General features: G+C 39.7%; 1 protein-coding gene across 6 annotated transcripts in view; it reads left to right on the top strand.

Annotated features, from left to right (window-relative positions):
• Positions 1-16,478, top strand: part of MLIP (muscular LMNA interacting protein) — a 104,544-nt gene that overhangs the window by 74,321 nt on the left and 13,745 nt on the right. For 5 of the 6 annotated variants that reach the window (XM_063150677.1, XM_063150676.1, XM_063150675.1 and 2 more), the window contains one exon: positions 3,461-3,586. The exons of the other annotated variant lie outside the window; for it this stretch is intronic. In XM_063150677.1, coding sequence (XP_063006747.1) covers positions 3,461-3,586 — 126 coding nt within the window. The remainder of the gene's footprint in view (positions 1-3,460; positions 3,587-16,478) is intronic. 6 annotated transcript variants of the gene reach the window in all.

The raw sequence follows: 16,478 nt of genomic DNA, 5'->3' as shown, positions 1-16,478 counted from the left end.
CAAAGATTTTATGTAGTTTGTCAGAGTGCTAATAAAGTGTTTAGAATTCTGGCTGCTGGCTGATATCTGTCAGTGTTAGCAGAGTCAGACATAAACATATGACTCAGTCAGCATTTGAGTACATGATGTTGTTTAGAAAATGCTTCCTTAAAAGCATTTCTACAGCATGCATTTGGAAGAGGTTTCTTACAAAAGGAGAGTAGCTTATCCTTGATGATTTCAGGTACCACAATGGGCTTTTGATTGCATGGTTACATGGTGTGGAGGAGTGCCAGAAGACCACATGTCCTTTGTCTGCATAATAATGACTTGATAGCAACTGCACCTTTCCTATTAAATTTACTTTATTTTGAAATCCAGACATTTTACAGATGCTTTTCAGAAATATTGATAGAAAAATAAGCATCTTTTGGTGAATCCTACAAAGATATAGTCATGAAATATGGACTAGAAATTCATTAAATAAGAACCGCATCTTTGAAAAAGTTGATCTTTGTAATGAAAATGTTTTTGATCCAGCTTGACAGTTACTACTCTTTAAAAAAAATTAATATCACTGCATGGCTGATTTTTTTGCTTTCAGTTGAATATTTTTCTTGCTTGATGAGACAAATGAAAGGGCCCCAATCTGTGGAGAGGAGGGAGAGTAGAAAACACAAATCTAAGAGAAGATATTTTGCTCCCTGGGCCTTGCTCTGCCCAGGAGTGTTGTGCTCATGCCTGCATCTGCTGCCTTCACCTCAGACCCTGGGCTGAGCTCTGTCCTTTCCCAGGGCAGAAGCTGAGCACAAAACACCCTCTGCACCCTCCCCTCAATGGACATTGCTGGATGCCTGCAGATCCTGTCTCAAGGGGATCCATGACTCAGTTTACACACTACATCCAGCAATCTCAGCTGAATCATTTTAAGCTTACTTTCATAGTAAACTTCTCTTTTTCCGGACTGACTGATGAAGTGTATTGCTATTATAAATAGACAGCAGGGTGTTATTGAGTATACATATTTATTTTATAAATAAATCTAATAGTGAATCAAGTTTCTTCTCTGCATTTTTATACCCAGTTGGATACTGAGGATGGGGAGCTGTGACAACACTTATTTCTCAGTCCCAGCTGGGCAAGCTGCCTGTCTGTGCTGCCACCACAGAAGGAGCTCAGCAGCAGTCCTGTTGTTACTACCTTCATCAGTTGTGACAGAGACCACTTATTTTCTATGGGTTAGTCATAACAGAAGAGAATACAACTGACTCATTTAAAAGTTTAAATTCAGTCATGGATCTTGGAAGACTTGACTGCTTTTAAAATTCCAGTGAGAAAGTGTACTTTTTCTTCCTTTTTTGGCTCACTGAACCTGTCTATTTTAAAATTATCCCTTAGCCTCTGTTTAGAGTTTATGCCACAATCCATCTTGTCAGATTTTACAGTAAGAATTTTTTAAAAATATCACAGATATACTAAATTGAGAAGGTAATAGTCAAATTTTTTGGTTCACTGGTTGACAACCAAGGAATTTTTTCTTGGTGAAATAATCCAGTTTGTCTGAAATTATAGGTATCACACATCCATGCTGATCAGATCCTCTAAAAGTGTACTTTTCTGACTGAACTCTTAAAGATACTGTCACTGCCACCGAGGTGAGTGGCTCCAGTGCTGGCATGATTGGCAGTGGAGCGCTGCAGTGGGGTGCAAGAGGGGCTTGCTGAGCCTGGGGAACCTCAGAGGGAGCTGGAGAGAAGAACTGCTGGATGGCCAGGCTCAGAGAGTGGTGGGGAAGGGGGTTAAATCTGGCCAGCCACAAGGGGTGTTCCCCAAGGCTCAGTATTGCAGCCTGTTCTGCTTAGTATCTTTATTGATGATCCGTGTGAGAGGATTTAATGCACCCTCTGCCAGTTTGCAAGTTGGGTGTTGATCTTCTGGGTAGGAGGGTTCTGTGCAGAGGGATCTGGACAGGCTGGGTAGATGGGCTGAGGCCGATTGTATGAGGTTCAACAAGGCCGAGTGCTGGGTCCTGCCCTTGGGGCACAACAGCCCCGTGCAGAGCTACAGGCTGGGCCAGAGGGGCTGGAATGGGGCCCAGTGGGAAAGGGCCTGGGGGTGCTGATCCACAGTGGCTGAGCATGAGCCAGTGTGTGCCCAGGTGGCCAGGAAGGGCAGGGACATCCTGGCCTGTGTCAGCAATAGTGTGGCCAGCAGGAGCAGGGCAGGGATTGTCCCCCTGCACTCAGCACTGCTGGGGCCTCACCTCCAGTGCTGGGTCCAGCCCTGGGCCCCTCACTGTGAGAGAGACACTGAGGGGCTGCAGTGAGTCCAGGGAAGGGCAGGGGAGCTGGGGCAGGCTCTGGAGCACGAGGGCTGTGAGGAGCAGCTGAGGGAGCTGGGGGTGTTTAGCCTGGAGAGGAGGAGGCTCAGGGGAGACTTTATCACTGTCTACAAGTGCCTGAAAGGAGACTGTAGCAAGGTAGTGATAAGACAAGAGGAAATGGCCTCAAGTCATGGCAGGGAAGGTTTATACTGAACATTAGGGAAAGTTTCTTCAAGGCTGCCCAGGGAATTGGTTGAATCATCATCCCTGGAAGAATTTAAAAGATGTGTAGATGTGGCTCTTAGTGATATAGTTTACTGGTGGACTTGGCAGTGGTAGGTCATTGGTGGAAGTCTATTATCTTAGAGGCCTTTTCCAAAAAAAAAAATATATATTCTATGTGTGTATCATTTACAGTACCTGAAATCAATATTGTGTCTCCACTTTTGGTACTCTGTCTTAAAATTTCCACTCCTTGGATATAATATTCTGCAGGTATTTAAAAGATGTGTAGATGGAGTGCTCAGGTACATGGTTTAGTTGTGAACTTGGCAGTAGTAGGTTTATGAGTGGACTCAACAATTGTAAGGGTCTTTTCCATCCTGTGATTCAGTGACTCTATGACTCTATAAAATCCAGCACAAAATCACTGGTATTATTGCCCAATAAGACTTTTCCTAACATGCTTCTGCCTGGGTGTAAGTTAACAGCATCACAAGTTGTCCTTGCTTCCTTCATAATTACTGTTTTGAGGAGCCCAGTGTAAAAGCAGATGTGTGGCTGTGCATAAAGTGTGACTTGAACTAATCAAGCTGCAGCTGAATAGCCAGAAAAAAAAAACAGCCAGCAAAACCCACAAACCATGGTCTGACAGCTCTGTAGCTATTTTTTGTCAGTCATAAACACATGCCAGTGATGAAGTTCTGTGCCTAAAAGCAGCTCTTGGCACTTTTTCCCACTATCTGTATTAGAAGTAGTCCAGGCAGCATGACACCTGAATAATTTTGGTGGTGAAACACATAATTAAAATTTTTTTAAAAAATATAGTCAGTACAGCCCCACCAGAATTGACTTGTCTTACAAATATTCTGTAAATGGTAAGGTGTTTTATGTGATTCTTCTTCCATCTCTTTTCTCCTGGGTGTGCTATGGGTCAAGACAAAACCTGGTGTTATTCGTCCCGTGCTGGTGAAAGCAAAGAGTGCACAGCAAAAGGAGGAGCCCTATCAACCCAATCCTTTTAAAAAGTACCTTGAAGAAATCAGTGATCAAAATATTGAGCAGGTGAGTAGCTCTCACTCTGAAGGATTTTGTAGCCTTAGCTAATTTCCCTAAAAATGAAGGAATAAACATAGATCCTTGTTTTGCTCCTGTCTCTTCTTCTTTTTTTTTTTTTTTTTTTTGCAAAGTGAGATGATTCCCCAAGGGGCACCTGGCTCCTAAAGGAAAGTCTTCAAGCTGAGATGGGCAGCTGGGCTTTCTACAGGGCATTTTTTTGGTGATGTAAGCACCTGTATGTTGAGGAGAGGAGCTTTTCATCATGTCTGTAAGAAACATTGTAAAAAAGAGGGTTGAAATCCTTCATTTCCCTGTCAAACAGACATCTAGGTCATATCTACTAGAAAGTGCTTCCTTCATCTGGGGCCCAGATCTGAATCCTCTCTGAAGAAAATGATAGTGAGGACTGGGCAAGGTTCACAACTTCCTCTCCAAGGCAGACTGCAGAGGAGCCCCAGTGTGTTTCTGTTTCACTTCCAGTCCATATCTCCTCCAGTCCATATCTCCTCCAGTCCATATCTCCCCCAGTCCATATATAGCCCAGTCCATATCTCCTCCAGTCCATTTCTCCCCCAGGTCCATGTCCATGTCCCTCCACAGACTGAGGGTACAGTTGTACCACATGTGATGCTGGGGCAGCAAAGATGCTGTCTTCTCCCACAGCCTCTGCTTGAAGCCATAGGATCACTTTGCAAAAACACATCTTGGCCTGTGCTGACCTGTATGAGGCATTATCTCAGAGAATCTCCAGATAAATGGCTGTGACAGCCTTTCCTCATGCATTTGTGTTTGTGCCCATTATTGGGAAAAAAACCTTAAATATGATCCACAATCTGAATGTCCCTCAAAGATTTTGTTATTAACCTATCCAGTATGTTCCAAATCTTCCATCTGGAGGGAAGTAAAATGAAGCCAATAGTCCTCTTGTCAGACACAGTGTGAATAAAATACCTTACTAATTGAATTTCTCTTACTCCTATGTCTCCTTACGCCTCTCTACTCATATTAGACATTTTTGCAATGGCAGTTCTCTCTTCTTCCTTTTAAAACAGAATTTAATTAAGAATTTAATTTTAGCTCTTTCCATTCCTCCATAGCTCTGATTTGATGTAGAAAAATCCAAGAACTCCTCAAGAGTACTGCAGCAGTACAGAGGAAAATAATTGTGGTATGAGTGAGTTCCAGCAACACATATGGGTGGCATCAGAAGGTTTCCATAGAATGTAGAGTTTATATAAAATATAGGAAAAAAATGAATAAAAAAATAGTGATTTTCATTTTGACTTTGAACTTTTGAGGTTGATAGTGAATATTTGAGTTCAGTGACTACTGTTATATTTGTAATATTTGAGTTCAGTGACTACTCAGGTGAGTTGATAGTGAGTTATTCATGCTTTAACTTACTGAAAGCCTTCAGATTCAAGGGTGCTGTGCTGCCATTTTCCTGGGATGAAAGAGCAGGAGAGTTATCTGGATATTTTACTATAGAGCTTTTGCCCTAGGCCACCTCAGCAGACTTCCTGTAAAGGCAGGGGCAGTTCAGACCTCTCTTTCATCAGTGCTGGACACTGATTATGCTGGCTATAGCTTTACTGATGAAAGTATACCAAACTTCCTCTTATCAGACAAGTATAAACCTGGGGTTATTACCAGGGCTTGAAGCATTATGACATTTGAAGCTGTGGAAACCAATCAACTTATACTTTATAAACTACTTGTGGCACATATTACTGAAATACTGACAGCATAATAAGTCTAATGTTGTTGTTACAATAGAAGGCAAAGTTATTTATGTGAAAGCTGCACATTAAAATGAACAAAAAAAATACTGCATTGTCTTTAATAGATGGAAAAGTTGATTTCACAATTAATAGGTTCAGTTTTGCTTCCTTTATGTAAATAAATTATGTTGTATGCTTTATAGTACTAACAAATTGATATCTTTGTCCTAAGCTAAGTAATATTACAAGTTGCTGTAAAATACATGCTATTTTAGAAGATCTTTATAAAGACATCTTTGTTCTGAATGACTTGTATTCAGATGGATTCACTTAACAGAAACTGGTTTTGTTTGTGTGAGAAATGGCTATATGATTCTCGTTGTGGTCTCACAGAACAATTAATAGTATAATGTTATGCTGATCTAGGGAAACACTGAAGTGCCAAACAAGACAGCATATGCTCTTAATTTCAGCTCCTGCCTCCCAGAGCAGGTTCGTGGTACTGATATCCCTTGTGGGGTGGAGGGGACTTGGATGCCCAAGTGAGGGTGTTCACAATCTTTCAGCACCTGTGAAACTTGCCTGAGGGATTTCAGTGCCTGTAGGAAGGCTGCGGCACTGACTGTGGAACTGGGCTTGGTGCCAAGACAACAGATTGAAAATTGCTCTGGTTGTCTCTAACTGTGGGGTTTTTAGCCTGTAAAGACTAATGACTCATTCTCCCCCTTCACCTGCTCTCAGTAAAAGCATTTTTGGCTGCATGCTGGCTGACTTCTAAAGAGGGGGAGTTCTTTCTACCAATATTTCCCCCAAATTGGGGGAAATTAAATTAACTGCTTGCATGGGATATAAGAGCTGGGAAATAAAACTGGGAGACTGGAAGTTAGGCATTCTGTTCTCTGTGGAGGAGCTGGTGCTAATCTGTCCTCAGATAAGAATTTAGGAGGCATTAATTGTGGCTGTGGGCCAAAGTGCTCATGCTGTTACAGATTTTCTCTGTTTTTCTTTGCAGATTTTCCCAGTCATGCATGGGAGGTTCAGCTCTTACATTTCTATTCTCTCTGAGTTTTCTTTTCCTTTCTTTCTAATACTGTTGCCAACAACAACCTCTCTAGGTAACATTGCTGCCTCTCCTTCACGTAGCCCATCTTGAAAGGACAGACCCTTTCAGGCTGCATCTTTGAGGAGGGTAGAGAGTAGTTGTGATTCCAGATGGCATCAGATTTATTAATTTACCTCTTTTGATTTTTCTTAGACCTCTGCAGTACCTCCCTGCCCTGCTGAACCTCTCAGTGTGACACTGAGCACTGGTGACTGTGTGGGTGACATTCAGTTTGAGACATAATGATGCAGCCAGCTGTAACTGCTGACCTTCAGCTTCACATCCCTCTGTTGAACACACTGGGTGTTCTGCACACCAGAGAGTAGCTTGTTTGTTTTTTATTTCATTGAGAAATGTCGTTACGTGGAAAAGTCAATTTCCTTTAGAATGGAATAGTTTTTTGTTTAACAGGTAGATGATCTCACACAGATAATCCAAAGTAATTAACAGAGAAAAAAAATATCTAAATTAGCAAAGATCATCTGGAAAGGATGTAGTTCAGCTCACAGATATCTTTCATCATCTGTGTTCTGAGCACAGTGTGTATAGATTTAGACTCATGTGCCAATAAAATTTATAAACCAAGGAAAAGCCCCAATTTATTTTGGCTTTTTGTTTTTCATGTTAGCATATACTGCCACCTTTTCTTTTTGGTTTTTTCCCCACCCTGAGGGCCTGTAGAACTGGTATTACTGTTACCTAGTGGATATCCACCCCTCAAACACTTTTTACAGAGAGAGTGTAATTTTTTTGAGGTTCCAATCCAACACTATTAAGCTTCGCACATTTTTAGATGCCTTTACTGGAGATTGTATTTTTTCCCATCATGAGAAAGAATTTTTTTCGTCTTAGTACGTGTCAGTAGCGTTCCAGGATTTTTCTAAGTATGTCCCACTTTGTTCAAAAAAGAACCATGAAATATACTGGAACTGGAACTAAATCTGTAACAGTGTTGATATGACAGCTTTATGAAGATTTTGATTTGAAATTGGGGAAACAATTTTTTTTTGCAGGAAAGTTAAGCATTTTGCGACATAATTATATGAAATGATTCATAAGGAATGTTAGACAATTCATGTGCTTGTAAATATTTATGAGCAAGAATGTTTACAGACCCCTTTGTCATTTAAAAAATAAATTACTTTGGGCAATGGAAGAAGAGTGATAAGGATGATTATTAGCTCCATTTGGTGTGAACCTGTGTGACCAGTTTGCAGAGGTTTAGCATTAATAGGGGCAGGCCTGGTGCCTTTGAAGAGGCACGGCAGGAGGCAAGGCTGGTGTGAAGTGGCTGGGCTGCTGCCCAGCTCTGATCTTCTGCTTGCTCATGCTCACTCTTTTGGTGGGCAATGCATTAGCTTCTGCTGGAACTAATCACAGCTCTTGTCACAAATTTTCTGGTTCTTTGGCTCAAAGGCACAGCACAGTGAGTTGCTGGTCAAGACCGCCAGCCAACTAAGTGAGAATCCAGGATGTATTATGTCAACCTTGACAAAATCTAAGTGCAAGATGTGTGCCAAAACCTGGGTATGCCTCCTTGACTCTATCCCAATTCTTTTGAAAATCTCTATTTAAAAAGGATTTTGTCCTTAGGTGCAAAAAGAGCATACATATTGGGTTTTCTTAGCCAGAAACACTATTAACTACTGACAACTTAGAGCAGCAAAAATTATTGTGTATGCACCTTCACTGGTTTAACACCTAAATGTCTCAAAAGTCTTGTTGGAGTCTTGCTAAAACCCCTGGAGTGCTCCTGCTCATATACAGATACAGCTGTCTTTTGTACCTTTCAGATGTTTTACATTGGTTGTGTTCCTGTTTTATTAAATTCCCCAAACATGATGATTTTCTCCTAGCACAGGATCCTTTAGGGATTTTCTTTTCTGTTGCTTGAGCACCAGTTGAGCTGCAGAAGGGAGTTGCACTGGACCCCAGTCAATCGAAGTATAAGTGGTTTAATGGGATATCTGCTGCAGGTTTTTGTGTGTGCACTTTCATGCCAATCAAAATGTTTAGTGTAGATCAATTGTATTGGCATGAAAGTTCAGTACCTTTCCTGGATCCATCAAGATCTAGGAGACATAAAATGGTGCAAGAAAAGCACTTTGCTTTCTGCCCAGACTTCTTTTTTTTTTTTCCCTGCCCCCATTAATTTGTTTCTGTTTGCTTTTCTTTTTCATAGACAATTGTCTCCTACACCCTCTGTATCCAACTAAACTGATCCCTCCAGCTAAGTCCCCTTTGTGTCCTCCCTCCATCTCCCTCACTGACTGTCCAAACTCTGGACTTTCAGCCACTTCTGTTGTGTGTGATGTTCATGAGAATCCTTATAGCCCTCACAGACACAACTTTTTGTACAATAAGGTGAGCATCAAGTATAGTGTGATTCAGGATCTGTGTAGGCTGTTATCCTTTTAATTCTAGACAGAATTCAGTTGTGTCATTCGGATTCAGTGCTGGCAAGAGCTATGGGAGATGTATCTCACATGAGCCTGTGTGTCCAGCTCCCCTGGAGATATTACAGCTTTTCCTTTCCTTGACATGGCTTGTGTTGGGTCTGGCTTTCTCCAGACCAGCTAGCACAGGCTCCCACCACTTTTCATTCAAACGATTTCTTCTCTTAAGCAGTAGTAATCTATTTCATCCCTCATGCTAAGATTAGTTTTAACATTTCCCCTCACTAAAGTAATGGGGTATTTATTTTTTCCTTGGTGATTGAGCAAAGGGAGACAAATCTGAGAGAAATATAGACTTTTCCAGTGGCTCTCTCTGTCATCCTGACAAGCAGTTTTCTCTTGCCAGTGCAAAGTGAATGATGTTCTTGCTGACATTTTTATCTTCTTTGCAACAGCATTGGAGAAGTTGGACAAAAATCTCTGTAGTCCAAGGCGTGTGAGTAACAGGGCTGGCTAATGAGCTTTGTAAGGTGAAATCTGAAGTATTTGTGCCTAAATTTGTGCCTAAATTGAAGTATTTTGATTAGCAGCTGACACAAGATATTTACAGTACCTCAAGAGAGTCCCTGCCCTAGAAAAGCATCAGTTGTGGAAGTTCATAAAATATGCTGTTTGAAACCTCTCAGATGCATCTCTTCTACTTCCTCTTTTTCTAACGCAGAATCTGCGTCTGGAAATGATCAAACCTTGTTTCCAGGAGAGACTGTCCCACTCTGAGCTGTACAGTGTACTTTGTCTGGGATGCAAGAGGTTAAAATGTTGGCATTGGGTGCTGTTTATTTAACGCTGTGTCCTGGTTTCCTCTTCAGGGGAAGTACCAGGGTGAAATATGTGTCACTAGTTTCAGGCATGTTTGACAGGGAGTCAAGACTGCTTTGGAAAAATGTGTAATCTCTGCAGAGGATACATGTTGATCAGCTGTCAGGCTCTAAAGAAAAACCTGGAAATGCCTTTCTCCATTCTAGAAGCATGGTTTAGGTTAATAGGTAATGTCAGTAGTGTTTGATATTGGCCCCTCCATCCCGTGGGATTTACAGAATTTACCATTTTACCCACTTATGAGGATGAACTAGGAATAAAACTAGAACTAAAATCAACCTTCCACTCTGTCTTTGAGACAACCTGAACAAAAGCACCTTTTCCCATATGAGACACTGGTTTAAACAGAACAAAACTTCTGTTTAAATTTTTACTGAACTGGGCAGACATATTTGCTTAGGCAGAAAAGATTTTACAATGAAATATTTTGGAGAAGTTTCCTGGTTCATTGTAGGCATTCACATGAACAAACAAATAGTTCATATGACCAATAAAACCATTGCTTTATAAGGAAAATGGGTATTTACTGTTGCTAATGAAAACAATGCTAAAAACTCAGAAATTTGAATAGAAAAGTGAATAAGTCAGGAAAAAGGTGTCTGAAGGTAACTAAGAGAGTGTAATTTTTTTGGTATATCATGTCAGCTGTTCTTTGGCAAACAGAATAATCAGATGTCAATACTGGGCTATTTTAATACAAACAGAGTTTTTTCCACCTCAAAAGCAAATATTCATCAGTTAGATTTTTTTTTATGCTTCTGTTTTGGTCTATAATATTAACATTCATTGATAGACAAAGGAATATTAACTTTGATTTTGTTTTCATAATCAATATTTAACATTTGAGTCAGTATACGCTGATAAAATTCTTAATGATATTTGCCTATTATTTCCTGTACCACCCAACTAAAGTCTTAAGGTAATATTTTTAAAAACAGACTATTAAATTTATTGTCATAAATACTTGCAGCAGCAGAAAACATAGCACAGCAGACACAGGTTCAAGTGCTGACATTTCAAACAGTTAGACCCATTCTGTAAACAACATCCTGACAGCATGGGAATTTCTTTCTGTTCTCTACTAAACCTGGACTACTTTCTCTGTTAGTTTCCTGGATTTTCCCCTTTCCACTTGCCCTCCTTTAGGATAAGGAATAACATGCAGTGACCACAGGGTCAATCTATGAGCGATAAGTTTCTAATTACGTGTTGTGTTTTGCTTCACCTTCCACTAGAGGGCAAAACCAGCTGGTATAAATTCTTATAACCATTCTAAATATGTTAAAAATGCAGTATTGAAAAGGGGCAAGAGGTCACATTGAATTAAGTTATTCTCCGCCTCCACTATTGTTAAAAAATTACCTTAAACCTTAAAAAATTACCTTTCCCTCAGAAATGGGAAATGGAAACAACCAAAATGATTACCTATGTCTTATATTAGGGAGACTGGATATGGTGAGGACCTAATGCCAGGATCATGTCATTTGCTGGCTCAGGGGATAAGATAATATCAGCTCTATTGATCTGAAATGCTTATTGTGGTGTTGTTCAGGCAGGCTTGACTTAGTGCCAGATTGGTTTTTTTGAAGTACCTGAATCTCCATAGGTGATGAAATTACAGAGATCAAGCTGAAAGATAGACCAGGCAGTTTTTGTTGATTATAACTGTTTGAAGTGATGAAATACATAACCTGTGTCCCAAATCATTTCACAATGTGGTTTTAAGATTTGATAGAAGGAGGCAGTGGGAACCAAGGTATTGTGTCTCTCTCCTCATATCTGTGCACAGGCCACTTCTGAAATAAAAATGTTGTCCACTTCATTGAGCTGATTCTGTTCTTACTTGCCTTGTTAACTCTCTTGTCCTCTCCTTCCCCACTCTGTTGCCCAGCCACCAGGTGTTTCTGCTCTTATTTAAACTCCCCAGACTTTAATAATTACATTATTTAAAAGTTTTATTATTTAAAAAGCTCCTTTTCCTTTTGATTGCAACAAAACAACTCAAGAAAAAGGAGTGACATACAAGTGTTGCAGTGATGGAGAGTCAGAGGAAATGTGGAACTCTGTGGTTTGCTCCAAAGCATAGTTCTGATGGGAATCCCTCCAGTCTTTAAGGGAGAAATGTGGAAGAGCACAACTCTGCAGCTGGGATATGTGTCCAATTCTGGTCTCTGCAATTCAGAAAAGATGCAGACAGGCCGGTAAGAGTCAAAAGAAGAGCCACAGATGTGATCAAAGGACTGAGAAGGAGAACCTGCCCTAAGAGGAAAGACTGAAGGAGTTAGGTCTTTTCTTCCTGGAGAAGGAAAGGCTCAGGGAGGACCTCTTCACAAGATTCTAGTGCTTAAAAAACAGTCAGGGAGAGGACAGAGGCTTTCTCTTCTTATGGAGCCTCATGGAGAAGACAAGGTACAATAGGTTCCACTAGCAGTAGGAGAGAATTAATCTTGTTATACAAAAGATTTTTTTTTTTTTTTTGTGAGAAGGACCAATCACTGGAACAACCTCTTTAGGGATGTTCATAATCCCCACCAGAGGTGGTTTTCAAGACGTGTTTGGACAGAGTGCTAGGTAACCTCACCTAGGCTCTGTTTCCCTCAAAAGGCAGGGCCCTTCCAATTGGTGCTCTTCTAAGATTCTGTGCTTTATAGGAGGCACAGGAATAGATGTAAATACCTCTCAGGGCAGAGACCACTAGCTTTTAGAAAATCAGCTATTTTTTGAAGGAGAAAGGAATGACCTGCTCAAGCAAAGAGACAAGAAATGGATGAATGTAGCTTCCTCAGTCTCTAAGTCTCCAGTGACTTTCAAACTTTTCTTTCTGGCAACAAGGGCTGAATACACAATTTATGAACACTCCTGTGAAAATCTCCCTCTTTGTTAAATATTTAGCAGCACAACCTTTGAAAATGGATTGGAGGGAACTGCCTTTTTGCAAGCAGTGTGAGAAATGTTAAAAAATTACCATTTCTGTCCGGTCAGACATTACTTATAACAGTAGCAGAGGACAAGTTCTCTCTAATGTCCAACTTTGTGCTCAAGCCAATTTAATTTTTTTCCTTAATGGTCTAAATGGAATTTTCTTGAAACCACTAAATGCAGTCATGCCAAAAGTGTCAACTTTTCATAATCACTTGCAGATTTCCAGGCTCATAGGAAAGCAGAATATTTAAAGGGAGTCTTTATTATTTTTTAAATGAAATCTGTGGTGTTTACTTCACCATCCAATCTCCTACTCATTGGAGTTTGATTAATAGTAGCATAGTGGGAAGTGACATTCTGTGAATACAGCAGCCTTTCAAGGTTGCCATGGAAAAGCACTTTTCTCCCAGACATCATCCCAACAGCTTTTATTTTCTAGAAGATAGTTTCTTTCTCTCTTTTGAACTTTGGTATTTAAATGTTGCACTTGTGTAAGTGTATTGTGGTTGATCAATCTACTATCTGTGACCCAGAAAAATTGCTTTGGTGTAAAAAAAGATATCAGAGGTAAACAAGTCAGTTCATTAGTGCTGAGCTACAAATTGCACCTCCTTGTTGGGAAAATAGTAATGATTAATATTGCTGTGTTTTCTTTGTATATTATTTTATAGCATTCTTGGGCTTAATGATTTATTTTAATGATATCATATTTAGATGATATTTCTATCACTTTTGACTTGGTTTGATAATGCCTTCAGAAAATGTATCCACGGTCCCTGCTCTGCTTATCTTTAAAGAAAGGTGTTTCTCTTGAAACACTTTTTAGAAAGATCGTAACTTTCTAAACGTAATCAATTGCTTTCTTTCAAAAGCCATTGAATTAGCAACAGAACTTGAAGTTATCTTAGGCTCAACAGAAGACCCAGGAACAGGCCCTTAAATGGAGGTGTCCTAAGTCTGGCACCACCTGGAATGACCTCAGCTACCCATTTCTCTGGAGACAGCTCTGCCAACGAAAGAGAAAGGAATTGATTACACTGTCACCACTTTTGGCCTGGGCAGTTTGACAAGTTTGAGAGCCTTTCTGTCCTATTTCCAGGAGGAGAAGCTGCTGAGGGTAGCACCCTGGCATTTCTTTGGTGTGCTGCTGTTCATTTAGAAAACTTGCACACAATGCAATGAGATCAAGCCCCAGCAGGCACTTCCTATGCTTAGAAACCAAAACATGCTTCCCAGTGAACACACCCAGGAGTGTTCAAGTTTCCTCTTGAAACATAATTAAAGCCACTTCTATTTCTTTCTGCCTTTTCCTCTATACTGGCTGTCTCTGCTAGGACAGATTAAACCAGTTTTAAGCACCAAATAGAGCTTTAAGATGTTTTGTCTTCATTCTTAGAAGTCTCTACATAATAAAAATTTGAGTGAGTTCATCCTTATATCTGGTTTCTAGGGTGATGGCATCTGGTCTTCTGCATAGTGGATTTCAGACAGACATTTTTTATACAATAAACATTCCCAAATATAATAGAAATTCTGGCCCTAGCTAACAACTCACTTCTGAGAATAGAAGCAATCCAGAGATAAAGGCTCTTATTAACAACAGTAGCAGAAATATGTAATTGAGTGAAGAATACCAAATCAGATTTGGTATGTATGAAACCTGTATGAGAAACAATTTTGTATTTGTGCACTTTCAATTGGAGACAGTGCACGACCTAAAGGAGCAAGCAAGACCTAAAGGAAAAAGAAAATCATAATTAATGGAAAAGCAGTCAAAGTTATATCCAAAGCCCCCAGAGCTATATAGACATTTTAATTGCCAGTATTTCTATAATGTATACTTTGAAATACACTCTTAATTCACTCCAATTTCAGTTATGTTAGATAAAAGCCTAAAATATAACTAGTTCTGGTAAAATTCCAAGGATGTACTCAGATCTTGAATTCAAGAAGTCAGTATTTACTGATTTACAGAGGTATTGTGAACTAGCTTTTTCTTTTTCTCAGTTAAAACTAGATATAATTAGTTATACTATAGGATGAATATGATCTCAATGCAAATTTTTATATAATAGGTGACAATTACAGATGTGCACTCTTGAAGATTCATTAAAAGTTTCTGGTTTGAACTTAAAGTAGCTAAGGTAAAAGATCTCTTGCATCAGAAACTTGCTCAGAAAACAGGAATTTTTCAGCAGCTAATCTGCTAATAAAATATGTGGGGGAAATTCAGCTCTGAAAATTAAATCCAATTCATTTCACAGTGTCACCTGGAAAGTGGTTAGAGTTGCTTGGATGTTTTCATTCAACTAGAAATGAGCCCCTTCCTTGGGCAGGAAGCATCTAAGCAATAACTATTTCGATGAGTCCATAAATAGTTCACATTCAATATGCTGAGGGAAATTTCAAACACTTGCGTTGTTGTTGGAAATTCTGACATTTTCTTTCAAAATTTAATACAGATTAAATTTTGAAAAGATTTGAATACTCCAGTAACCAATATGCATCCTTTGGGTTACATGAACTAACTCAAAGCAGATAACTCTAATCCATGTCATTAGAAGAGGTTTTCTCTGCTGCCTTACCCTATGAATGTGTTGGTCGTGGTTCTCATGCCTTCAGTCTTCATCATGGGTCTGGAATCCTTGCTGCCACCAGCTCTCACAATCACCAACAGTGAAATCAGCCCTGCAAGGAATTGCTGTGCTTCATTAACCCACAGCAGAAAATAGAGGCTCTTAACATGATTGCCACAAAGTGGATAGTGAAATGCATCTTAGTATATTATGGAAGTGATCCAAAATGAAACTTCCAAGATGGAAAACACAAGGTTGTAGTTGCAGATAGGTTTTCTTGCAATTGAATGCTTCATTTTAATTTTCTAAATTATTAGCAAGAATTTGCAAGAGAAATCAAAATATTTTGCAGAAAGCTTAATTTTTTTGTTGTTGCTAGTATTTTTCATTGAAAAATAATTTTGGCAGAAAATCCTCAGGCAAATCCATCATGGACTGGCCCTGCATGTGAAGTTAAACTCAATGTGGGAAAAAGCAGCCCAAGGAAAATTAGTGCACTGCAGGCTTGCATGCATCTCCCTCCCACTCCACTTATAGATAAGGAATCCTTACTGCAAAGCCCTGTAACTCTTCCAGCCTCTGGTATTCTCTGGTATTAGGCTGCCCAGAGAATCTGTGGATGCTCCGTCCCTGGAAGTGTTCAAGGCCAGGTTGGATGGGGATTTGAGCAAGCTACTCTAGAAGAAGGTGCTTCTGCCCAAGGCAAAGGCATTGGAACTAGGTGATTTTTAAGGTCCCTTCCAAACCAAACCTTTCTATGCTTTTATGATTCATTCTATTTAGATTCGAATCTCTCAGTCTCACTGCACTCTGGTGACCTCTGGGCCTGTGTCTGGTAAGAACCTGTCAGGAGACGGTGCCTGTGTGAGAGTTGTTTCTTTTTTGCAGGTACTTTCAGTTTTGAGATCTTCAAAATAAAAGCACATGGCTACAATAGTGTATAATAAGGATTTTCAAGTCTGTCAGGATGGTTTGCTGCATAAGTCTGAAGGCACATTGTAAATCTGTATTGTGATTGCTATTTCTATTTTCCTTTCATAGAGGTACAAGATGCAAAAGAATTTGGTGCTTAAGGACTGAATCTTTGAAATATATTTTATACTGTGTCCTTTCAAAGAGACTAAAGACATTAAAAACATAAAGTAACCCTTTACATTATATTATTTTCTTTCCCCTTAGTTGAAAGTATTCTTTTCTCTGCTTCTGTAGGTGGTTTCCCATTTATTGTACTGAGTATTTAATGTTCATTGTCACTCAGATAAAGCAGAGAGACATAAAACTGTTTTATGAAAATATTTGCTT

Source organism: Melospiza melodia, chromosome 3 (assembly GCF_035770615.1).
Source record: "Melospiza melodia melodia isolate bMelMel2 chromosome 3, bMelMel2.pri, whole genome shotgun sequence".
Taxonomy (NCBI): Eukaryota; Metazoa; Chordata; class Aves; order Passeriformes; family Passerellidae; genus Melospiza; species Melospiza melodia.
The sequence above is the reverse complement of the archived record's forward strand: the minus strand, read 5'-3'. Positions and strand labels throughout refer to the sequence as shown.